Below are 24,910 nucleotides of genomic sequence, written 5' to 3' on the forward strand. Positions count from 1 at the left end.
TATTTTAAAGGAACATTTATTAAATCAGGATGGAAATGATGTGAATTGTGTGTTATGGAATTAATACAATCCCAACCTAGTTAAAGACATGAAACACATTACAGGTGAAACATTACAGATGAAATTGGTGTAAAAATCATTCAGGTCAGAGTCCATGACTGCACCTATTTCTGTCATTTGCTGTTGTTTTTAACGTTGCCAACTGAAGCTCAGCGCTGGCTTTTATTCGTCCTTCATTGATTCCAAAAACAATTACCTCAGTTTTATCTTTTTAATGATAAAGATGGACACATTCCATCATTCATTTATTCATTGCATTCATGGATCATAGTCTCCTGTTGAATGTAGATGTTAAAGAGAAGAGGAACCCCACATGTCATAGTTGTCAACTCAGATGTGTAGTTACCTATAGAAACACATTTTTTCCTGTCCTTAAAGTAGGATTCAAACCAATTTAGAACTGTGGAGAAAGTTCCAACCTCATTTTTCATGGTAAAGATTTTTATATTGTATTATATATATATATATATTTTTTTTTTTTAATGTGTACATGCCATAGCTGGGAATGCATTGGTATAACTCATAATTAAAGCTAACCAGAACATTAATAATTTAAAGGTGGGGTATGTAATTTATTTTAGAAACACTTTTTGTTATATTCCATGGAATGCTCTTAACATCCCGATAGCAATGAATATATTAAATGCTTTGATAATAAATACACTAAAAAAATGTCATCTGTGGAAGCCGTGGCGCTGTAAAAAGCACGACCAATCATCTGAGCTGGCCCGGCTAAAGTAACTGGATGGCCTACCTGCCTGTCAGCCTTCCATCTGTGCACAAACTTATCTCGTGCCCTCATTGGTCATGTGCTCGTTCGTGTGTGTTGGAGGAGGGGCTCTGTAAGGAAGTGGCAGATTTTTTCCGGCTGTGTATTTTCAAATTCTAGCGCACTCGAGCTGGTTTCTCCAAAATTACCTACCCCACCTTTAAGGTACCGACATATATGTTAATTTAGAAAACATTTCAAATATCTTAGGATTCCTGGTGTAGTTTTCTTATGTTTTCGACAAATCTTAATATTGTTGGGCTGCCTTGTGATTGAAAAAAAAAGAAAATAGGTAACATTTTGGCAGTCTGTCCTTTTTATGGTAATTTGAAAAAAAGTATACAACACAAAGAAAGGCACTGCAAAAAAAGTTCAGTTTTGTTATCGATATTACAACCGCAATATATTAATGAATATTTCAATATGATAACTTTTACTACATACGAACATTAATAAAATGTCCTTTTTGTTTTGTGTTTCTCTCAAGCCATCAATCAGTAAGTTATTTTGCTTGTTTCATTTTACAACAAGACATTTGGTGAATTCCTGAGCTGAACTCTTTGAATCTCCTCTCTCCACCCACCAGCGTATTAGGGAAAAAGGAATATGAAGCGATGAAAGCGCAGGAAGTGATGGAACAACGTGCGTTCCAACAAGAGAACGACTTTGCCTGAGTCTATGATGGTCCATTTGAAAAAACAAATGCTTTCTTCTGCTTTTCTTCAACATAAAAATGTAATCAACCTATCTGTTTTAAATTGATCTATTTTTCACTTGGAATAAATCTGCATTGCATTACAAAAGTCATCGATCTCTTGTATTATTTTAAATGAAAAATCCAATTAAATCAGGATGGAAATGATGTGAATTGTGTGTTATGGAATTAATACAATCCCAACCTAGTTAAATACATGAAATACATTACAGGTGAAACATTACAGTTGAAATTGGTGTAAAAATTATTCAGGTCAGAGTCCATGACTGCACCTATTTCTGTCATTTTCTGTTGTTTTTAACGTTGCCAACTGAAGCTCAGTGCTGGCTTTTATTCGTTCCTCATTGATTCCAAAAACAATTACCTCAGTCTCAATCTTTATTTATTTATATAGCACATTTAAAACAACCTTCAGTTGACCAAAGTGGCACACCTGTGCAATACTCATGCTGTCTAATCAGTATCTTGATATGCCACACCTGTGAGGTGGGATGGATTATCTCGGCAAAGGAGAAGTGCTCACTTTCACAGATTTTTTCAGATTTGTGAACAATATTTGAGAGAAATGGTTATTTTGTGTATATAGAAAATGTTTTAGATCTTTGAGTTCATCTCATGAAAAATGGGAGCAAAAACAAAAGTGTTGCGTTTATATTTTTGTTCAGTGTACATAAAATGGTGTGGAGAGTCCACTCCACTTCGAGCAATATAATTACTTTCAAAGCACTTATATACTAATAAAGGACTGCCTTATCTAAAACTAGTTGAGTAGCACTTGAAATGTTTTGCTCTATGAAACCTGATGTATTATACGATTCTGTTTTCTTCAAGTTTGTGTTTTCTTGGTCGAATGGATAAAAGCGTCAACTAAATGCAATGTAATAGTGATTTCATATATATAGATTTTTTTTGTTTGTCTTTATGTCCACATTGCAGCCTGTGCTCTAAAGTGCCTACAGAACCATTTTTTAAAATGTGGTGTTATACAGTACAGCTCTTTTTGATGTTATTGTGTCTTGTGCTAAGTTACCTTTGTTGTGGTCCGTTGAAGCCGTTTAATAAAAAAATGATGCATGTTTTAACTATAGGAGTTAAATATTGAAGAAGAGAAATGTAACCTTGGCTTTCTTTAGAGATGTCCTGTTCCTTTTACCATAACCCCTGTCATACAGCCATCCAACTCTCTGCTGCATAATGATACACATCTCCATTCACAGTATTTGTTCTAATCATGGAGCGTTAGATTTTCTGAAATATACATATGCAAAGTTTCCAAGAAGCCAGAAGTCGTGTGAAAAATAGGGCTTGGTATAATGTTTCGAAATGTGTCTTACGGCAAGGACGTACCAAGTTTGAAACCCACCAGGCCCATGTTTTTTTCTGCTGACGTGGGTTTCCTCTGGGTGCTCCAGTGTTCTTGCAGGTATTCTCCTGACGCTGCCCTCGATCAAAGCACTAAAGCCTCACACCTAGAGTCGATCCCGGTGCAACAACAGCACTGTAGCTTCCAAATGCTCCTGGAGTCAAGAGCAGAGGACAAAGTGTTAACTATATAACTTAACTAAAAATATCTAAGCAGCTGGGACCGATTACTTGTTTGCCTTTGGATGGTCTTTGTGTTGGTGTAATGTCATGACACCGCTTTGTCTGTTCAATAGTTTAATACGTGGTGTTACTACACATACTTTTCTGTTTTTATTTTAGTATTCCTTTCATCATATGAATGCAATATGTGAGCTAATCAAAACATGTTTTTACAAAGGTTTTATATTTTGTATTAGTTTTTCATCTAGTCAAATCTCCGTCTGGTGGTTAATCGGGTGTTTCTTTGTGTTTTTTGGTCTATTTTAGTCACCTTGGGGCCAAAATACACAATTGACATAATTTCAATTTTAACAAGGGAGAAATATGTTGCCGTATAACAGTGCAGATGTATTCTAATTGATCAATGATTGGCACATAGTGACATCACTTTGTAACACTCGCGCTTCTATTGGCTATATCGCTCCAAAATAGTGCACGTTCCAGGCTAATGGGCAGGACATCTATAAGCGTTTGACCAATCACAATACTTTCAGAATGTGTTACCTAACTTATATGTTAGCTTAAAGATCACCTATTATGCTAAATCCACCTTTTCATGTCTTTTATACATAAATATGTGTCCCCTCAGGAAAAAAGATTCGATTTTTTTTTTGTCTTGTGTAACCATTAGCCAATCACCAACCAAGGTAACCCTTCAGATGAGGCTCCCTCCGCAAAATGAAGCACCCACCGCAGTCTGCGTGATCTGCCTGTAGGGACAACCCAGTCTCATGGCATTTCGTGTTCACCAACACGATTTTCCCCTTTTTTTCGTGTTGCACAGCACGATTTTAAAAGCAATGAAGACCGGAAGCTGTGTGGTTCATAAAAACATGTTCTTACTCAATATCAAGCCACAATTATTGCTTTTATTTTAAATCGTATAATTTCGGACTTTTGTTGCCGTCTGTGAGGAAAATAAATGGGGCTCAGAGCCTCAGAATACTGAAATCTGTATTTTTGTAATCTTTTTTTCCTTCTAATTTGTTATTCTTTTCAAAATAACACACTGTTATTTACTCACCAATAACACACAATTATCCTTGCTTTTATTTATTGGTTTAATTCCATAATCCCTGGCTTTTTTGGCGTCCGTCAGGAACTGAATTTCAAAATAAAATAACCGGAAACAGACGTAGGCATTTCGAGCGATTACCCAAGATCCTCAGCTATGGTTTAAGCTCGCTGATTGGATGTTTTAGCCGCAATGCATGCTGGGATTTGGTGTTTATATTATATGATATCCGGAAAACATTTTAAAAGAAAGTGCATTACGGCTGAACGATATATCGTGTCATGGTGATAACCGCGATTTGCGCATGCGCAATATTCACATCGCAGGGACGTGCGATTTTATAAACGTTCGATATTAAGTAGGTAAATTAACTCAAACACGTCATGTTACAATTATTTTGCTGCTTGTTACAAAAGGAAAACGTGTGCGGCTCTCATGTCAGGGGTACTTGAGTGAGTGACATGCAGGCTCTGCACGCACAGCAAACCACCAATCACAATCATTCTTGATCAGATCACAGCAGGCCCCGCCCCGACACCGGTAAAAAATGAGCGAGGCACAGGAGGACAATACCGGCGAGAATGAAGATTTACTTCCAAAAAGAAAAGCAACATCTGCCATCTAGAACTATTTTGGATACAAAAAGGTTCTTCTCTTCTTCATTCACAGATGAACCCCCTTATTTGAGGGTAAGCAACATGCATTATCATGACATGTTAGATCATGACTTAAGGTATGATGAGTCAACCAGTTAAGATCCAGACGTCCGCGACTAAAATCCTTCATCCGGTTAAATATAGTTTAAAAAAACGCTATATATATCGCAAGGGAATTTTTTTCCTTCAGTATCGTGCAGCCCTAGAGTGCATTGAAGAAATGAATGATGGAATGTGTCCATCTTTCTTAAATTAAAAAGATAAAACAGGTAATTATTTTTGGAATCAATGAAGGACGAATAAAAGCCAGCGCTGAGCTTCAGTTGGCAACGTTAAAAACAACAGAAAATGACAGAAATAGGTGCAGTCATGGACTCTGACCTGAATGATTTTTACACCAATTTCATCTGTAATGTTTCACCTGTAATGTGTTTCATGTCTTTAACTAGGTTGGGATTGTATTAATTCCATAACACACAATTCACATCATTTCCATCCTGATTTAATAAATGTTCCTTTAAAATAATACAAGAGATCGATGATTTGTGTAATGCAATGCAGATTTATTCCAAATGAGAAGAAGATCAATTTAAAACAGATAGGTTGATTACATTTTTATGTTGAAGAAAAAAGCAGAAGAAAGCATTTATTTTTCAGATGGACCATCATGGACTCAGGCAAAGTCGTTCTCTTGTTGGAACGCACGTTGTTCCATCGCTTCCTGCGCTTTCATCGCTTCCATCGCTTCCTGCGCGTTCATCGCTTTCATCGCTTCCTGCGCGTTCATCGCTTTCATCGCTTTCATCGCTTCCTGCGCTTCCATCGCTTCCTGCGCTTTCATCGCTTCAAGTTCTTCTCCGGTCAACATTCTGGTGCAGAGAGAGAAAAGATCCGTAGAGTTTGGACAAAAATAAAACAAATAATGCATCAAAAGCACTTTCCAATAATTGAAATGTGAAGAAAAATACGTTACCCATGGACTTTTTTGGCAGCTAATTAAAAAAGAGAGAAAAAAACGTTAAGTGCGATGCATTATTCTTTGTCATACTTTGCATTATAATTTATTATAAGCCGTTTTATAAACATTCATTATTTTATTGGAGTTCTAATATTTTATTTGGAAGAGAAAGAAACACACGAGACAAAAACCCCAGAAAGCATTATAGAGCCTCTTTAATTGATGCGACGTAACAACGATTTCTGTATTAGTTTGGAACCAAATTGTTGGCGGGTCCAAAATTCCCTTTAAGGACTTTTGCTTTTTTATGTTAGAATGGACTAAAACGCTAAAGCAATACATCTACTCTCAGTGGACACACAATGTGACTTTACCATTCAATACATGACCGACATGATGCCAAAATTTGAAACCCTCCCCAGGTTCAGCCATGAGGACCACCAGCGTCAACACCAGGAACATCATAGCACACTTCATCCTGAAAAACAAAAACACAACATGTGTCACTCAATCAAACTATTTCATCCACCAATTTACTACAGCTATAAGTCAGAGTATATATTCAAAGTCAAATCCCAAAGACTTCATTAAATAACAAAAACGTAAAATATTTCACCTGATTGAGAGTCTGAACCAAGAGGCTTGTCAAGAGTGCAAAGTGAGATCTTCAAGTGATGTGAATCTCTCTGTCGAACCTGTGTCTTTATAAAGGTATGGTGGAACTTTACATATATTTAGCATATATTTGGCAACATTGTATGTATCATTGTATTTTGCAATATGATGTTCTGTCTAGACGATGACAACAGAGTCTTTCCACATCGATGGGGAAATATCTTGATTTGCAACTTTAAACATTTAAATACTTTCTGAATGTCTTACCTAACTTCTATATGTTAGCTTAAGGAAACAAACTATCATCATTGACCCAAAATATGGGCTAACTAAACTGACCCTAGAGAAATGGGTCAGAAAAGTTTAGCAATAATTGTTTTTGTTTATTTAAATGAGTTAATCTTAATCGTGATTAATTAAAAAAACAAATACATTCTGAATTATTTTTTAAATAAGATAAGGCAGACATATTTTGCTGTTACAGTGCAGATTTATTATAATTTGAGCAATGGTTAGCACATTGAGTGAATTCATTTTTGAAGAAGCATTTATTTTCATCTGATTCAAAGTGTTGGGGGTTTCTCCATCAGACAAACTTTCTCTCTTGTTCCAGCGCACGCTCCAACGCTTCCTGCTCCATCATCGCTTCGTATTTTTTATTCCCGAAAAGTGTGGTGGGTGGAGAGAGGAGATTCAAAGAGTTCAGCTCAGGAATTCAACAAATAATGCAACAAGAGCCCTTTTTTATTATAAATGTAAACAAGTATCAAGCAAAATACCTTAACTATGGAAGACTTGAGAGAAAAACAAAGAAGACATTGCATTAATGTCTGTATGCAGTTTAATTCATCATAATATATCGTAAGGCTGTATCGACATTCATTAAGATATTCCAGATGTAATATTGATAACAAAGCTGAACTTATTTTGCAATGCCTTTCTTTAAGTAACAAAAAAAAAAGAAAAAACTTCTCAAATGCACCCTATTTCCTTTTTATTTAAATCACAAAGCAGCTCAATAAGACTCAACACAATATCATGATTTGTCCAAACATAAGACAACCACACCATTAAAGGTAGGGTAGGTAAGAATGGAGAAACCAGCTCGAGTGTGCTGGAATTTGAAAGTACACAGACGGAAAAAACCGGCCTCTTCCTTCAGACCTCCTTACAGAGCCCCTCCTCCAACACACACAAACGCGCTCATGACCAATGAGGGCACGAGATAAGTTTGTGCACAGATGGAAGGCTGACAGGCAGGTAGGCCATCCAGTTATTTTAGCCGGGCCGGCTAAAATGATTGGTTGTGCTTTTTACAGCGCCACGGCTTCCACAGATGACATTTTTTTATGTATTTATTGTCAAAGCACTTAATGTATTCATTGCTATCGGGATGTTAAGAGCATTCCATGGAATATAACAAAAAGTGTTTCTGAAGTGAATTACCTACCCCACCTTTAATTCTTAGATATTTGACAATATTTCTAAATTAACTGAACGTATCTGTCTATACCTTAAATGATAAAGGTTCAGATTAGCTTTAATGATAAGTCAAAATCGTACAGGTTAAGGACAGGAAAAACGTTGTTTCTATAGGTAACTACACATCTGAGTTGACAAATATGTCAACCCCATCTCTGTCTGAGACCTATAATATATTGATGAAAAACAGTATAATAGGGAACCTTTAAGTAAAAAAATACGTATCATCATTGACCAATAATATGTGCTAACTGACCCTAGAGGAATGGGTCAGAAAGCCTAGCATTTTTTTATATGTTCAATGTTGTCTCAATTAAGTTAAAAAAGTACAAATTAATTCAGAATTGTCTTTTGAATAAAACAAGTGAGACATATTTTGCCTTGCAGATTTATTATAATTAGAGCAATGGTTAGAACAACATTACAACACATGTACAATTAAAACAAATACGTTTGGTAAAAAGAACACATGGTTGTGCATCGGTATTGTGCATGCACATAGACAGAAATATACGGCATGTGGGTGCACACTAACCTTACTCTGCGTGATTGTTACATAAATCACATTAATGTATTAAGACGGACTGGAAAACTGGTTTGAACTTTCTGCAACAGTTCTAAATTGGTTTGAATCCTACTTTAAGGACAGGAAAAAATGTGTTTCTATAGGTAACTACACATCTGAGTTGACAACTATGACATTTAGGGTTCCTCAAGGCCCCATCCCGGGGCCTCTTCTCTTTAACATCTACAGTAAATTCACCAGGAGACTATGATCCACTTCAAACACTGAGTAAGTGCATTGAAGAAATCAATGATGGAATGTGTCCATCTTTCTTAAATTAAAAAGATAAAACTGAGGTAATTATTTTTGGAATCAATGAAGAACGAATAAAAGCCAGCGCTGAGCTTCAGTTGACAAAGTTAAAAACAACAGAAAATGACAGAAATAGGTGCAGTCATGGACTCTGACCTGAATGATTTTTACACCAATTTCATCAGTAATGTTTCACCTGTAATGTGTTTCATGTCTTTAACTAGGTTGGGATTGTATTAATTCCATAACACACAATTCACATCATTTCCTGATTTAATAAATGTTCCTTTAAAACAAGTTATGAGGCAAGACTTAGTTAAAGACTGCTGACAACATGTGTGTTTTTCATGCATTTGAATTTAACGGTGATGTGTATCTATCTTGCACTAATATTTTGCACATTCTATGTACAATTTTGCTCTAATGTACATTCTAAAATATTGAAGTGACTGTTATTTTGTATATATTGATTGTTGTGTTTTTATTTAGGTCTTAATGTGTGCACATGTCAAAATGTGTCTTTGATTCTGTGTATATATATATATATATATATATTTGCATACGTATTTTTATATACATTTGTTTTTATATTCAGGATTATGGGAAACGGCATTTCGATCTCTCTGTCTGTACACACAAACTGGAAGATTGACAATAAAGTTGACTTTGACTAATATGAGTGTGTAGTGCCGTGAAAAGAGAGTCGGAGGCGGTGTATTAAGAATGGAGTTCCAATCTTTATTATCCATTACTATCAGAGAGGTTAACACATGCACTGCTCTGCCTGATGAGCTAGCAGGAATGGCAGCTAAAGCTACAGGTGTTCCCCACTAAAGGGTCCGTGTGGCAACACAATAAGCAAGGTGAATTATGTCCAATAACGTGTCACCACACAAGCCCCCCCAGAATTCACACATAAACAAAATCAGCATGGCGGGGAGGAACGACACGCCGACCCCCACGACTCCTGAGCACGGGAGTCGGAAAAGTGACTTCCGCCTGTGCGGCCCCCGGAAGGGGAGGGACCGGAACAACAGGTCTTAAATCCGTGACAGGGGACGAGGCCGGGGGGCGGCCCCGTCGCGGAGGTCGAGCCAGCACCACAGGCTGGTCCAAGTCCAGGTGAGCAGCCTTCACCCGGTCCACCGAGACGTGCTCGGCCTTGCCACCCAGGTCGACCACCAGGTGCTTGTCCCCGTGCGCCAAGACCCGGAAAGGCCCATCATAAGGGGGCTGCAGGGGGCCTCTGTGCGCATCGTGCCGAATGAACACGTGCTCCGCCGAGCGAAGCTCTGCGGGAACCTGGGACACCTGAGTACCGTGCTGAGTAGTAGGGATCGGAGCAAAGGCCTCAGCAGGAAAGCCCGCTGGGCCGACGCCGACCAGGGAGCCGATGCGTTAGGGAGGAAATCCCCTGGAACTCTCAACGGCTGCCCGTAGACCATCTCAGCCGTAGAGCACTGCAGGTCTTCTTTAGGCGCAGTCCTCAGGCCCAGCATCACCCAGGGCAGCTTGTCGACCCAATTCCCGTCCTTAAGGCCGGCTTTGAGGGCCGCCTTCATGGAGCGATGGAAGCGCTCTCAGAGGCCGTTAGCCTGAGGGTGGTAAGCAGTAGTCCTGTGCAGCTTAACCCCCAAACCGCCTGCCACGGCGTTCCAGAGTTCGGACGTGAACTGAGAGCCCCTGTCTGAGGAAATGTCCGACGGGGTGCCAAAACGACACACCCACGTTGCAATGAAGGCCCGGGCAACGTCCGTGGCCGACGTCGAAACGAGCGGGACCGCCTCCGGGTCGTCCTGTCCACCATGGTGAGGAGGTAGGAAAAGCCCTAAGAGGAGGGCAATGGACCAACCAGGTCGATGTTGACGTGGTCAAACCTCCTCTCAGGCACCAGGAAACGCTCCAAAGGGGCCTTCGTGTGGCGGTGCACCTTAGCGCGCTGACAAGCCACGCACTCACCAGCCCAAGTCCTCACGTCCTTTTTCAGCCCATGCCAGACGAACTTCGCGGCCACCAAGCGCACCGAAGGCTTAACGCTGGGGTGTGACAGACCGTGCACTGCCTCGAACACAGAGCGCCTCCAGCTTCAGAGCCTGGACGCCGGGGTCTCTGACCTGGTCCGCCGCCATGCGGGTATAGTCGAGGCCCAACTGGACGGCTCCGATGACGACTCTGGAGAGGCAATCTGCAACCAGGTTCGACTTGCCAGCCACGTGCTTAATGTCTGTGGTGAACTCAGAGATGTAGGAAAGCTGCCGCTGCTGACGTGCCGACCAAGGCTCCGCCACTTTAGACATGGCGAAAGTGAGTGGCTTGTGGTCGACAAACGCCGTAAACTCCCGGCCTTCCAGCATGAAACGGAAGTGCCGCACGGCCAAATAAAGACCCAGGAGCTCACGGTCAAAAGCGCTGTACCTGCGTTCTCTGGGCGTCAGCTGGCGGCTGAAAAAGGCGAGCGGCTGCCAAGCGCCCTCCACCCACTGCTCGTGCATCGCGCCGACCGCGTAGTCCGACGCGTCCGTGGTGATGGAGATGGGAGCCGTAGATGATGGGTGTGCCAGCAAAGCCGCCTGAGCCAACGCGGTCTTGACCTCAGCAAAAGCGACGTCCGCCTCTGCCGTCCAGTCGATCGCCTGGACGGGGGTCTTGCCCTTCAATGCTTCATACAGCGGCCGCATGATGTGTGCGGCCCGGGCGATGAAACGGTGGTAGAAGGTCACCATCTCCAGAAACTCACGGAGCAACCGGGCTGTGAGCAGGCGAGGAAAAGCCGCAACAGCCTCCACCTTCGCCGGCAGAGGTGCCGCACCGCCCTTGGTGACGCGGTGCCCCAAAAAATCAATGTCAGACACCCCGAACTGGCACTTTGCAGGATTGATGATTAATCCGTGTTCGTTGAGCTGCGTGAAAAGGGCTCGGAGGTGGGACAGGTGCTCCTGCACTGAAGCGCTGGCGACGAATATGTCGTTGAGGTAGACAAACACAAACGGTAGGTCCCGCAGCACCGAATCCATCAGGCGCTGGAACGTCTGAGCAGCATTCTTGAGTCCAAAAGACATCCGCAGGAACTCAAAAAGTCCAAAAGGCGTTATCACTGCTGTCTTGGGAATGTCCAGAGGGTGCATGGGCACCTGGTGGTATCCACGCACCAGGTCCACCTTGGAAAACACCCCCGTACCGGCCAGATGCGCCGAAAAGTCCTGAATGTGCGGCACCGGATAGCGGTCAGGCGTAGTGGCGTCGTTGAGTCGGCGGTAATCCCCGCACGGGCGGAACCCGCCGTTCGGTTTGGGGACGACGTGCAGGGGAGAAGCCCAAGGACTGTCGGAGCAGCGGACAATGCCCAGGCGCTCCATGGTTGCGAACTCCCCCCTCGCTACAGCCAGCTTAGAAGGGTTCAACCGCCGGGCCCTGGCATAGACAGGAGGCCCCTCGGTAGTGACGTGGTGCTCCACGCCATGCTTAGTGGTAAGCGCAGAGAAGGTGGGTAGCGACAGGTCTGGAAACTCGGCCAACAGTCTGAGAAACGTGTCTGCCCCCGACAGCGAGCCCGACAGCCCGTCATATGCTGCGCTGCCAAGTGTGCACACGAGGGAAGAAAACGTTAAGGCATCAACCAAACGCCTATTCTTAACGTCCACTAAGAGTCCATGAGCACACAAAAAATCCGCTCCGAGGAGGGGAAAATAAATGTCCGCTGTCAAAAAATCCAAGCTGAAATGCTGTCCTCCGATGCACAAACACATAGGCCTCACGCCGTACCTGCGAATGGGACCACCGTTAGCCGTCGTCAATCGCGGTCCGTGCCCACCCCGGGTGACGTCTTCACTCGACGCTGGAACTACGCTCCGTTGAGCGCCCGTGTCACACAGAAACAGGCTCCCCGAAACGCTGTCGCTGACGAAGAGGAACCTGCACGTGCCGCCGACGCTCAGGGCCACTACTGAACGCCGGCCCCTCCGTTTCCCGGGGGTTTGTAGCTGCACGGGGCGATGCATTTCTTCGCCATTGTCCCGAAACGTGCGTGGTAAAAGCACTCTCCGGTGTCTCCACGCCGGCTCGATACAGCCGTGTCCTGCCTCCGCCATGCTTTCTTGACTGCAGATGGGCCGCTGAGCGTCGCGGCTAACGTCTCTGCACTGGGCTGTTGTGTAGCCAGGAAAAAACGATCTGCTTCCTCAGCCAAGGCACGGGGCTCCGTGACAGGCGTGTTGGCCAGCGCTGTCTGGACCCGGGGAGGCAAGTGACGCAGGAAAATCTCCGTGAATAATATCCGGGGATCTTCCCCCCCTAGCAGATTTAGCATTTTCTCCATTAGCTGGGAAGGCTTGCTGTCTCCTAGGCCTTGCATGTCAAGTATCTGGCGGGCCCTCTCCTTAGCAGATAAGCTAAATGTCTTAAGGAGAAGGGCCTTAATCGCCTCATATTGGCCATGGTGTGGGGGGTCTGTGATAAATCCCACCAACCTGGACGACGTGGAGCTCCCCAGCGCTGCTACCACATGGTAGTATTTCAGGTCCCCGTCACGGACCTGTCGGCAGGCGAAATGTGCCTCCACGTGTGCGAACCATGCCTCCGCGGCGTGCTCCCAGAATTCCGGCAGCTTTATGAAAACATCGCGCTCAGCCATGTTCGTTAATTTTCTGGAAACTTTCTCGGAAAAGTCAGGGTCACCAGTGTAGTGCCGTGAAAAGAGAGTCGGAGGCGGTGTATTAAGAATGGAGTTCCAATCTTTATTATCCATTACTATCAGAGAGGTTAACACATGCACTGCTCTTCCTGATGAGCTAGCAGGAATGGCAGCTAAAGCTACAGGTGTTCCCCACTAAAGGGTCCGTGTGGCAACACAATAAGCAAGGTGAATTATGTCCAATAACGTGTCACCACAAGTGTCTACTTTGGATTGAACCTATAGACCAGGGGTGCCCAACCTTTTTTGAACCGAGAGCTACTTTTAAAGTTGCCAGTCTGCCGAGATCTACCAGTCCAAATAGAGAGGCGTAGCCATTACTGACAGCCTACTACCAGGTATAAATACACACTTCTACTTGTATAAAACTGACCTTTGTACAATTAATACTTCATAAAATACTGCAGATCCTTTATCTTACCTCTTTCTAATCTACACACATACAAGTATTCAACTGAAGTTACACAACAGTGTTGTTGATACAGAGTTGGAGTTTATTCACACGTCACATACTACAGTGGGTAATGTTTTCAAGAAACATTGAACAGTGCTGGCACATATGACACAGGACAAAAAGAAAAGACTCTGAACCCTTTCTTTGCCATTATATCAAAATAGTGTTGCTACAAAAGTATAAATGAGGCTTACTAATAAGACAACTCAGATCTGAAGCTACACAGGAATCTGCTGCCAAAGTGCAATAAAAAAAGATTATCTAAAACATTTATAGAATCAAACCCTTTTTTTGTTGCATTTTAGTAGATTATAAAAATAAATGCCTTTAAAATAGGATGCAAGCAACTCTAGTTTCTTAACCTGAATTGATAATAGACTATAATCAATTTAAGTTTGCATTCTTATACCATTTTGTACAATAATTATAATGAATAAGTTCAAACTTACAGCTGATTAATAACGGTATCTAACTTTAGTTTTTATTATATCAAAAATCTGTTGAAATGCTTCTGTTATTTTTTACTGTCCCCAAAAAGCGCATCGGCAGCCTCCAGGAATGCTTCTTTCACAACTTTGCCGCCTTTGAAAGACTTCATGTGTTTCGCAAGAACGTGACTGACACGATAAGGTGCTATGGTAGAGCAGCCTTGCTCTTGTTGTTGGGCCTGGTGAAAATGGACTGCTGTGCATTTAGCTGTCCTTTCAGGCCCCTCCCCTTTTGGGAGCGTAGGGCAGAATTAGGAGGGAATTCCGTCTCGTAGCGCTTGTGCTCCTAAATTACTCTTCTTCGATAAAGCCACGCTCGCATTGCAGATGACACAGATGGACTTTGAATTGGAATAGATACAAAAATAATCATCCTCCCACTCGGAGTGAAAATTATATATTTTGGGCTTTTTTGCTTCTGCCATAATTGCGGTCTTGTGTGTGTGCGGACTGTCACTCCTGTTGACACGGACAACGTCAGCGAAATAGTGCCCACTGCCCACCAGCCACGCCCCGACACATGGGGTCACGCCGGCCAATCACAAAGCTTTGATGCGTTTAAGTGCATTATTCTGGCACAGGAAGATTATGTCATAGGACATTAACGATAAAACCGAATATTGTTGTTCTATTTTTAGACACATCTCGCGATCGACTGGGAATCTCCCCGCGATCGACCGGTCGATCGCGATCGACTGGTTGGGCACCCCTGCTATAGACATACATGACCCTACTGTATTCTCAAATGTATTTAACATTTTGTTTTTTTGAGGATGACCAATGAAACCATTATGAGTTCCGTATTTTCTCACAGATTGATTGTGGGCTTTTGATATGACCCTATTTGTTCTATTTAAACGTAACAGTAACGTGACAGATGGAAGTGAGACTCCAACCACTTTAGGAGAATAGCACATTAAACCCACCACTGCCCTACCCACTAAGACCCCGTTTACACGAGGACGATACGGGTTGTATCCGCATAGTTTCTCTTGCGTATAGCCCTTTCGTTTCCACGAGGCCTTAACAAAACGATAGAAACGGACCCCGCAAACGATAACGGGTCCCAAGGTGGATAGATCTGCAAAGGGAACGCTCTGGGGGGGGTCAAACGGCTCCGTGTGTATGCCTCTATATGATCATTTTCTGATAACGATGAAATAGCCCTGTCTCCCTCTCCCCACGTCTCCTGCTCAGAGATCAGCTGATGGGCTGTCAGAAGAGGGGGAGGAAAAGAGAGGCTCCGTTCATTATTCTTATATTATTATATAGAGTCGTTATCAATTTGTTTTAAAGCTCAATAAATAACAAAGAAGAGCTTTGACCGGCACTTTTCAAATTTTGTCCGGAAGATTTAAACTTTAACGGACATGTTCCCTCGTCCCTTGGAAGAGGCGGAGAGGTGGGTGTTTTTCATCTGCTGGTGGACTACCGGAGAGATTTACAGCAGGAGCACACGCCGTCCACTGCGGAGAATAAACAAAAGGGCAACCATGCTAACCATAGATGTATATATCTATGATGCTAACCATGCTCCAGGGTCTTCTTCGCTGCTTTTGGTGTCTTTTTTGGCGGCAGCAGCGCCACTTACAGGCCCGGCATATGTACTACAGCGTTTCCAGCGGGTCGAGCGGTCTCGTGTGAACGAACACGTTAATTGAGCCGAATGCGTGTGAACGGAATACTTTTTTGAAAACGCATACGGTGCGTAAACGCAAACATTCCCGTGTAACTGGGGTCTAAGTGACAGTGACTGTCGGTACAAAAGGTCCCATCAGCTGTTCATATCACAATTGACACCTTTGCAGTCCTTGAAAACAGTCTTTTGACTCTGAAAATCAATCTGTTGGAAGGTAAAAAGCTAATATTTCATCTTTATTTTGACTTGAATTAATGCAAAATCATGGATGTGACAGCTAAGACAGTTATTCGAACATTACAACCCTTTGTTGTTAGCTCTTTTAGATTAAATTAGCTCAGTATTCATAGCAAACAAATGTATAAATGTTCAAATGTATACTCAACAGAACATGAAGCAAAAAGTATCTAGTATATGGAAGTTCAGACGAGTACAAATAAAAGTGCAGAGTCATGGTTATCTCTATATGTATTTTAGTTTTTTTAGGATGAAGTTGGTTATGATATTTCTTGTGCTGTCGCTGGTCGTCCTCATGGCCGAACCCGGGGAGTGTTTTTTTAGACACTTTACATCTCTGTGGAAAGGGGCCAGGACGGCCTGGAGAGGTAAATCAAAATCACACATTCTGTATTGATGGACCACAAATTAGGACAAACAGCAGGGTCCGTCAACAACCCTTTTGTATAAACTGTCCATGAGCTTATCACTGTTTCATAATTGACTGTACTATAGAGCTTTAACTTAACTAACTTAAAGGTGGGGTAGGTAAGTTTGAGAAACCGGCTCGAGATACACTTTTTGTTATATTCCATGGAATGCTCTCAAAATCCCGATAGCAATGAATATCTTAATGGCCCCTACACACGGCGGCGTGCGTTGCCGCTTCAACGCTTCTGCCCATTCACTTTGAATGGGGTGACGTCACGATTCGCCGAACTGCATTGTGGGAGCAAAGCGTAGCTTCTCTCGCGGTGCTCGCTGCAAAAGTAGAGCAATGTTCTACTTTTGCCGCCTCGACGGAGGCGTTAGCCAATCAAATCCCGCGTATGCAAATCTGACAGCACAAGCGCGAGCCAATCAAACCGCGTGTATGTTGGGAGAGCCAGACCGCAGTTATTTCCCATATGTCAAAAAATGGAGGAGGAAATTATCGTGGCGTTAGGGAATCACCCGGTACTATATGACCAGTCCCTCTTTACATACAGGGATACAAACCGGAGGAGCCAGGCATGGGGGGAGGTGGCAGAGACAGTGGGTGAAACTGGTAGGTTTTCGCCTGTTTGGGGAGTTTATAGCCAGTGTACTTCGTTTGAATGGACAGCTAGCAAGCATAGACAGTATATTTAGCCAGCATGGATGTAGCATGAATGCTTTGCATTGTATGTCCGGGGCGGGACATTCATGTGATTGGTTGTTGGTCGCGTTGTTCGTAAAAAATCCCCAAGCTTCAGACACGCCCACCGCCAAGCGGTAACGCACGCCGCCGTGTGTAGGGGCCGTAACGGCCCGTCCACACAGCGGCGTGCGTTGAAGCTTCCAACGCTTCTGCCCATTCACTTTGAATGGGGTGACGTCACTTTTAGCCGAACTGCATTTTGGGAAGCGACGTGGAGCGTTGCTGGCGTTGCTCGCTTCAAAAGTTGAGCAATGTTCAACTTTTGACGCCTCCGTCGAGGCGTCAAAAGTTGAACATTGCTCAACAGCCAATCGAATCATATGCCATTACAAGCTCTAGCCAATCAAACCGCGTGCTTGTGTGTCTGGGGCGGGAGATTCATGTGATTGGTTGTTGGTCGAGTGTCAGACACGCCCGCCGGCAAGCGTCAACGCACGCGGGCCGTAAGTGCTTTGACAATAAATACATAAAAAATGTCATCTGTGGAAGCCGTGGCGCTGTAAAAAGCACGACCAATCATCTGAGCCGGCCCGGCTAAAGTAACTGGATGGTCTACCTGCCTGTCAGCCTTCCATCTGTGCACAAACTTATCTCGTGCCCTCATTGGTCATGTGCGCGTTTGTGTGTGTTGGAGGAGGGGCTCTGTGAGGAGGTCTGAAGGAAGAGGCCGGTTTTTTCCGTCTGTGTACTTTCAAATTTGAGCACACTCGAGCTGGTTTCTCCATTCTTACCTACCCTACCTTTAATGGTGTGGTTGTCTTATGTTTGGACAAATCATGATATTGTGTTGAGTCTTATTGAGCTGCTTTGTGATTTAAATAAAAAGGAAATAGGGTGCATTTGAGAAGTTTTTCCTTTTTTTTTTGTTACTTAAAGAAAGGCATTGCAAAATAAGTTCAGCTTTGTTATCAATATTACATCTGGAATATCTTAATGAATGTCGATACAGCCTTACAATATATTATGATGAATTAAACTGCATACAGACATTAATGCAATGTCTTCTTTGTTTTTCTCTCAAGTCTTCCATAGTTAAGGTATTTTGCTTGATACGTGTTGACATTTATAATAAAAAAGGGCTCTTGTTGCATTATTTGTTGAATTCCTGAGCTGAACTCTTTGAATCTCCTCTCTCCACCCACCACACTTTTCGGGAATAAAAAATACGAAGCGATGATGGAGCAGGAAGCGTTGGAGCGTGCGCTGGAACAAGAGAGAAAGTTTGTCTGATGGAGAAACCCCCAAAACTTTGAATCAGATGAAAATAAATGCTTCTTCAAAAATGAATTCACTCAATGTGCTAACCATTGCTCAAATTATAATACATCTGCACTGTAACAGCAAAATATGTCTGCCTTGTCTTATTTAAAAGATAATTCAGAATGTATTTGTTTTTTTAATTAATCACGATTAAGATGAACTCATTTAAATAAACAAAAACAATTATTGCTAAGCTTTTCTGACCCATTTCTCTAGGGTCAGTTTAGTTAGCCCATATTTTGGGTCAATGATGATAGTTTGTTTCCTTAAGCTAACATATAGAAGTTAGGTAAGACATTCAGAAAGTATTTAAATGTTTAAAGTTGCAAATCAAGATATTTCCCCATCGATGTGGAAAGACTCTGTTGTCATTGTCAAGACAGAACATCATATTGCAAAATACAATGATACATACAATGTTGCCAAATATATGCTAAATATATGTAAAGTTCCACCATACCTTTATAAAGACACAGGTTCGACAGAGAGATTCACATCACTTGAAGATCTCACTTTGCACTCTTGACAAGCCTCTTGGTTCAGACTCTCAATCAGGTGAAATATTTTACGTTTTTGTTATTTAATGAAGTCTTTGGGATTTGACTTTGAATATATACTCTGACTTATAGCTGTAGTAAATTGGTGGATTAAATAGTTTGATTGAGTGACACATGTTGTGTTTTTGTTTTTCAGGATGAAGTGTGCTATGATGTTCCTGGTGTTGACGCTGGTGGTCCTCATGGCTGAACCTGGGGAGGGTTTCAAATTTTGGCATCATGTCGGTCATGTATTGGATGGTAAAGTCACATTGTGTGTCCACTGAGAGTAAATGTATTGCTTTAGCGTTTTAGTCCATTCTAACATAAAAAAGCAAAAGTCCTTAAAGGGAATTTTGGACCCGCCAACAATTTGGTTCCAAACTAATACAGAAATCGTTGTTACGTCGCATCAATTAAAGAGGCTCTATAATGCTTTTTGGGGTTTTGTCTTGTGTGTTTCTTTCTCTTCCAAATAAAATATTAGAACTCCAATAAAATAATGAATGTTTATAAAACGGCTTATAATAAATTATAATGCAAAGTATGACAAAGAATAATGCATCGCACTTAACGTTTTTTTCTCTCTTTTTTAATTAGCTGCCGAAAGAGTCCATGGGTAACGTATTTTTCTTCACATTTCAATTATTGGAAAGTGCTTTTGATGCATTATTTGTTTTATTTTTGTCCAAACTCTACGGATCTTTTCTCTCTCTGCACCAGAATGACCGGAGAAGAACTTGAAGCGATGAAAGCGCAGGAAGCGATGGAAGCGATGAAAGCGCAGGAAGTGATGAAAGCGATGAACGCGCAGGAAGCGATGGAACAACGTGCGTTCCAACAAGAGAACGACTTTGCCTGAGTCCATGATGGTCCATCTGAAAAATAAATGCTTTCTTCTGCTTTTTTCTTCAACATAAAAATGTAATCAACCTATGTTTTAAATGTATCTTCTTCTCATTTGGAATAAATCTGCATTGCATTACACAAATCATCTATCTCTTGTATTATTTTAAAGGAACATTTATTAAATCAGGATGGAAATGATGTGAATTGTGTGTTATGGAATTAATACAATCCCAACCTAGTTAAAGACATGAAACACATTACAGGTGAAACATTACAGATGAAATTGGTGTAAAAATCATTCAGGTCAGAGTCCATGACTGCACCTATTTCTGTCATTTTCTGTTGTTTTTAACGTTGCCAACTGAAGCTCAGCGCTGGCTTTTATTCGTCCTTCATTGATTCCAAAAACAATTACCTCAGTTTTATCTTTTTAATGATAAAGATGGACACATTCCATCATTCATTTATTCATTGCATTCATGGATCATAGTCTCCTGTTGAATGTAGATGTTAAAGAGAAGAGGAACCCCACATGTCATAGTTGTCAACTCAGATGTGTAGTTACCTATAGAAACAACGTTTTTCCTGTCCTTAAAGTAGGATTCAAACCAATTTAGAACTGTGGAGAAAGTTCCAACCAGTTTTCCAGTCCGTCTTAATAAATTGTTGTGATTTATGTAACAATCACACAGAGAAATGTTAGTGTGCATGCCGTATATTTCTGTCTCAACAAGTCCTCCAACTCATACGACCAATTAGGTTGTTTGTTCAAGCGCTTAATACGACCTATAATCACGTTTTAAAGTTGTCTACCTCTCGTGCTCCCGTTGATTGCAAACGTTACAGAGGGTCGTTTATTCACAAATAACCCTCTCTGGAAAATCCTAAATTGTATGATTGTAGGCCATTAAAATGCTTTTTGATTAGATTTCTAGCGAGAAGTGTATATTGTACTTTTAGAATCCACGTCCATTGGATATGTAGGATCTATAGTTTGATAGATATTACGAAGATGATTTGAAGTTTCGCCAGGAGAACGTGTATATGCGGCAGCTTTCATGTAAAGTTAGCGTCAACCCTCACAGGGTGAAAACAGTATTTCCGGTCTCGAAGTTTTCATAATAAAACCAATGATCAAATGATTTAACAGTGATATCTGCAGTACTCATCCACTAAAAAAAATCAGTTTATCCTTGTTAATTACACAACATTAATTGGTTTAAATTGTGTACAATTCTTTTGTTTTTTTTCCCATAGGTTTTTCACTTTAGATTCTGAGAGACACATTTCTGTTTTCAGAGGTGTTGATAGGCTAAAATATCGAACTACACCCATAATCCTGGATGTTTTAGCCGCAATGCACGTCGGAATACAGTGTTTATGCAATATTAAATCGGAAAACATTTTTAAAAAAAGTGTTCTTGCTTTTCTCTTTGGAAGTCATCACATAACGGCATTGTAATAAACGGTTCGGCTGCATTAAATATTACACATCTGCCGTAGTTCTTTATTTGTAGAGCCCTGATGAGAAGACTTCAGGACAAACTGGAAGAACTGCCGCCGAAACTGAATATGTGACGTGGATCATAAATATATCAGCAATTAAACAACATCCTCCATTTATTTTCACACAATACATCTCCTTGCAGTATCAACACTAATTCGGCTGACTTTTATATTTGATCCAATTAGTAGATAGGCTGTATTTACACCATAAAGGTGCACAGCTGATAGAAAGGGACTTGTAGTTTTTAAAGATATTACTGATTTTCTTTGAATTTAAGAATGTAAATACTGAGTTGAGAGAATAGTCAGGGGTTTTGGGGGAGACACATCTATGGAATTAGAATTTCAAAAGCTGATATTATTATGTTTTATTAACTAGACCAGTGGTTCTCAAATGGGGGTACGCGGACCCCTAGGGGTACGTTGGAGTACTGCAGGGGGTACGTGAGATTTCTTTTATGTTAAGAAAAAAAAACATTTAATTTTTTTATTTATTCTACTAAAATCAGTGCTGGAATTGGGCCGGTACTCACCGGTACGCAGTACCGGCACTTCTGGTTCTGACCCATGGAGTACCGGCACTTCTTGCTCAGTACCGGCATGCTGGCGGTACTCCGGTACTCATGCACCGTGCCAGTACTCAACACTCTCCCGCCGTTCTTATTATACATCCATATATATATATACAGCCGCCCGGTACTCAGTAGATGCGTCATGAGGTGCCGAACGGACATTCTCATCGCTCTAACCGCTGGAGTTTCACAGCGGCTGTCAGCTGTTTACTCCTGTCATTCAAACAGAACGTGCTGGAGAGGGGGCGGGGCTTATCTTCTCCATGTAAATACTGTGGTGGAAACGACTATGTCAAAATTAACCTATTTGACCGTGATTTAATAGTAATACATGTTTCAAAATAATAATAATAATAATAATAATGCCGAAGTAACAACATACTGAAAACTGTTAGTAAAACCATGTTTTAATGCTTTACAATTTACATACCTAGATGCACGTGTGTTGTGTTTATGCAGTGCAACTCCCACCCAGTGGGTGGCTATGTAGAGTGATAGAACAGAGCAGGCACGCCCCCGAGAGAAGGAAAGCAAGTCACGTCACAAATTAGCATTTCTAAAATGTTAGCGTGGATTAATAAAAGTGCAAAAAGACAGCGGTTGTCGCCGGAAGAAACTTCAAATACAGAGAATGCTGTGCCTGTGTTGGAAATTGTGTCTGATGGGGAGCTTTCTTTGGTTGATCCTCCTGCTCCAAGTTCTAGTGCATTAGCATTAGCACTAGCTCCACCGCCTCCTCCAGAGCCTCTAACGTTAGCTGCTGCTGGCGCAACTGCCACCACCAACACCGGGCAAAGCGATGCACCTGACTGCTGGACAACGGACCAGGTGCAATATTTTTGCAAGACCAATGCATGGCTCCTTCTTAAAGATAAGAAGCTAGGATGTCGGATATGCAGAGATGTCAAATCTTTGGGAATACACACTGGACAAGGACTGAAACTGTCAACTGAATGGGGTGAGTGTGCAGTGTCTCATTTCGGTGTTGACAAGGGCAAACAACAAGCTAGCCTGAGAAAAAAAATCAAAGAACATAAAGAATCACAAGCCCATGTAAAAGCTGCTGACATCCTTACATCTGCTTCATGTGAAACTATTCAACATCAAGTGCAGTCTATGCATACATCTGAATTAGACACCACTATCAGAGTTTTTCGAACGGCATATAAAATTGGCAAACATAGCCGGCCATTCACAGACATGCCAATTGATTTGAATGTACAGAAACTGAATGGGCTGAACGTGGGCAGGGTTTTGCACTCCAATAAAACCTGTGGCGAAATCATCGACCACATAGCTCATGAGCTGAAGAAAAAAATGGCAAAAGACATTACAGAAAACCAAAGAAAACTCTGTGTTTTGGTCGATGAATCTACCACTATTAGTGGTAAAACGGTGCTTAGCATCAGCTAATGCATCAGCATTAGCTGATGCTGAGCCCGAAACGTTTTTTTGGGAGCTGATCGAGTTGGATGGAACAACGGCTGATGACATCACAAAGGCGTTAATGGAGTGTCTTGGAAGAGATTTTAACGAGGACTTTTTAGGTCAGTGTTTCGTTTCTTTTGCATGTGATGGGGCTTCAGTCATGCTAGGGAAGAGAACAGGCGTTGCTACCCAGTTGTGTAGTAAATTCCCAAGCCTGTTTGTGTGGCACTGCTCCAATCATCGTCTAGAGCTGGCAGTTGGGGATGTGGTCAAGGAGGTCTCAGGGCTCAATCATTTCCAGATCTTTTTTGACAAACTCTATTCCTTGTTCCATGCCTCCCCCAAAAATCAGAGGCAGTTAGCGCAGTGTGCGCAAGCAGTCGGACAGCGTCTCCTGGTGATAGGGCGTGTTTTGTCCATCCGCTGGGTGGCTTCAAGTGAAAGGAGCGTCAGAGCAGTCTGGGAAAACTACCGAGTGCTTCATGATCACTTCACAAATGCTGCAAACGACACGAGCAGGGATTCCAGAGACAGAGCAAAGTACAAGGGCCTGGATGATGTGCTCACATCTGCAACGTTTGTCAGCAATCTGGGACTGATGTACGATGCGCTCACAGAGCTCAGCGACCTCTCTCGGCAACTCCAAAAAAGAGAGATGACACTGGCTACAGCAGATAGGCTCTTAACTTGAGAAATACGAGTTTTTGAATCCATGGTCACCATGCCTGGCCCACACATGACTACAGTTCATACAGCTCTAGCTGAGAAGTCCTTCAAGGGTGTTGCCCTGCGTGAGAATGGCAGGCTTGTACAGATTCATGCAGGTCAGTTTTTCCGCAGTATGGTAGAGAATCTGAGACACAGAATGACTTCCACAACCTCCTCTCATGTCAGAAATCCCATTACATGGCCAGGAGGCCCGGGACAATCAGCTAATCCAGGACATGAAAGTTATCCATCCTGGAAGTTGGCCTGAAGAGGAGTTAGACGTACAGTATGGGGACGTAGAGGTGCTACGTTTGTGCGAAGTGCTGAAAGTGGACAGAAGAGAGACTGTTCAGGGCTTTCGCGAATACAAGGAAACCAGGGCATCCCGTACACCTGCTGCCATGGAGCCTCTACTGAAAGCAGTCCGAACCATCGCTGTCTCCACTAGTGAGTGTGAGCGGGCATTCAGCTGCATGAACGATATCCTTACTGCAAAAAGGAATGCTCTCTCTGTCAGCCGACTGTCCAGCCTGGTTTTCATTAAATGTAATGGACCATCACTAGGACAGTTCAATCCGGAACAGTATGTGAGGTCCTGGCTGGCAAAGGGAAGGAGAAGTGCTGATGAAAGAGCCTGTCCAGCTCCAGCCCCTGATACTGATGTCCCCAAGGCCTTCTGGAGCCTTTTCTAACAATGTGAAGTATATTGCAAA

The 24,910-nt window shown here is 42.3% G+C and overlaps 3 protein-coding genes and 1 long non-coding RNA gene across 4 annotated transcripts in view; 2 read left to right on the forward strand and 2 right to left on the reverse strand.

Annotated features, from left to right (window-relative positions):
* The window catches only part of LOC117535645 (exostosin-1), a 291,078-nt gene that overhangs the window by 140,162 nt on the left and 126,006 nt on the right, over positions 1 to 24,910 (reverse strand).
* Positions 996 to 1,636, forward strand: LOC117535648. Its single transcript, XR_004567448.1, has 2 exons — positions 996 to 1,326; positions 1,416 to 1,636. It is a non-coding gene; the product is annotated as an uncharacterized LOC117535648 (long non-coding RNA).
* Positions 5,342 to 6,452, reverse strand: LOC117535641 (moronecidin-like). The gene is made up of 4 exons (XM_034200178.1): positions 6,374 to 6,452; positions 6,132 to 6,235; positions 5,773 to 5,791; positions 5,342 to 5,668 (listed from the first exon to the last, which is right to left on the reverse strand). The coding sequence occupies exons 2-4, from the start codon at positions 6,232 to 6,234 to the stop codon at positions 5,473 to 5,475; spliced, it is 318 nt and encodes a 105-aa protein (XP_034056069.1). The 5' UTR covers position 6,235; positions 6,374 to 6,452; the 3' UTR covers positions 5,342 to 5,472.
* On the forward strand, positions 19,075 to 20,125 carry LOC117535642 (moronecidin-like). Its single transcript, XM_034200180.1, has 4 exons — positions 19,075 to 19,153; positions 19,292 to 19,395; positions 19,735 to 19,753; positions 19,858 to 20,125. Exons 2-4 carry the CDS (start codon positions 19,293 to 19,295, stop codon positions 19,994 to 19,996), a joined length of 261 nt encoding a protein of 86 aa, XP_034056071.1. The 5' UTR covers positions 19,075 to 19,153; position 19,292; the 3' UTR covers positions 19,997 to 20,125.

The sequence above is a fragment of the Gymnodraco acuticeps genome, unplaced genomic scaffold (assembly GCF_902827175.1).
Source record: "Gymnodraco acuticeps unplaced genomic scaffold, fGymAcu1.1, whole genome shotgun sequence".
NCBI classification, from domain to species: domain Eukaryota; kingdom Metazoa; phylum Chordata; class Actinopteri; order Perciformes; family Bathydraconidae; genus Gymnodraco; species Gymnodraco acuticeps.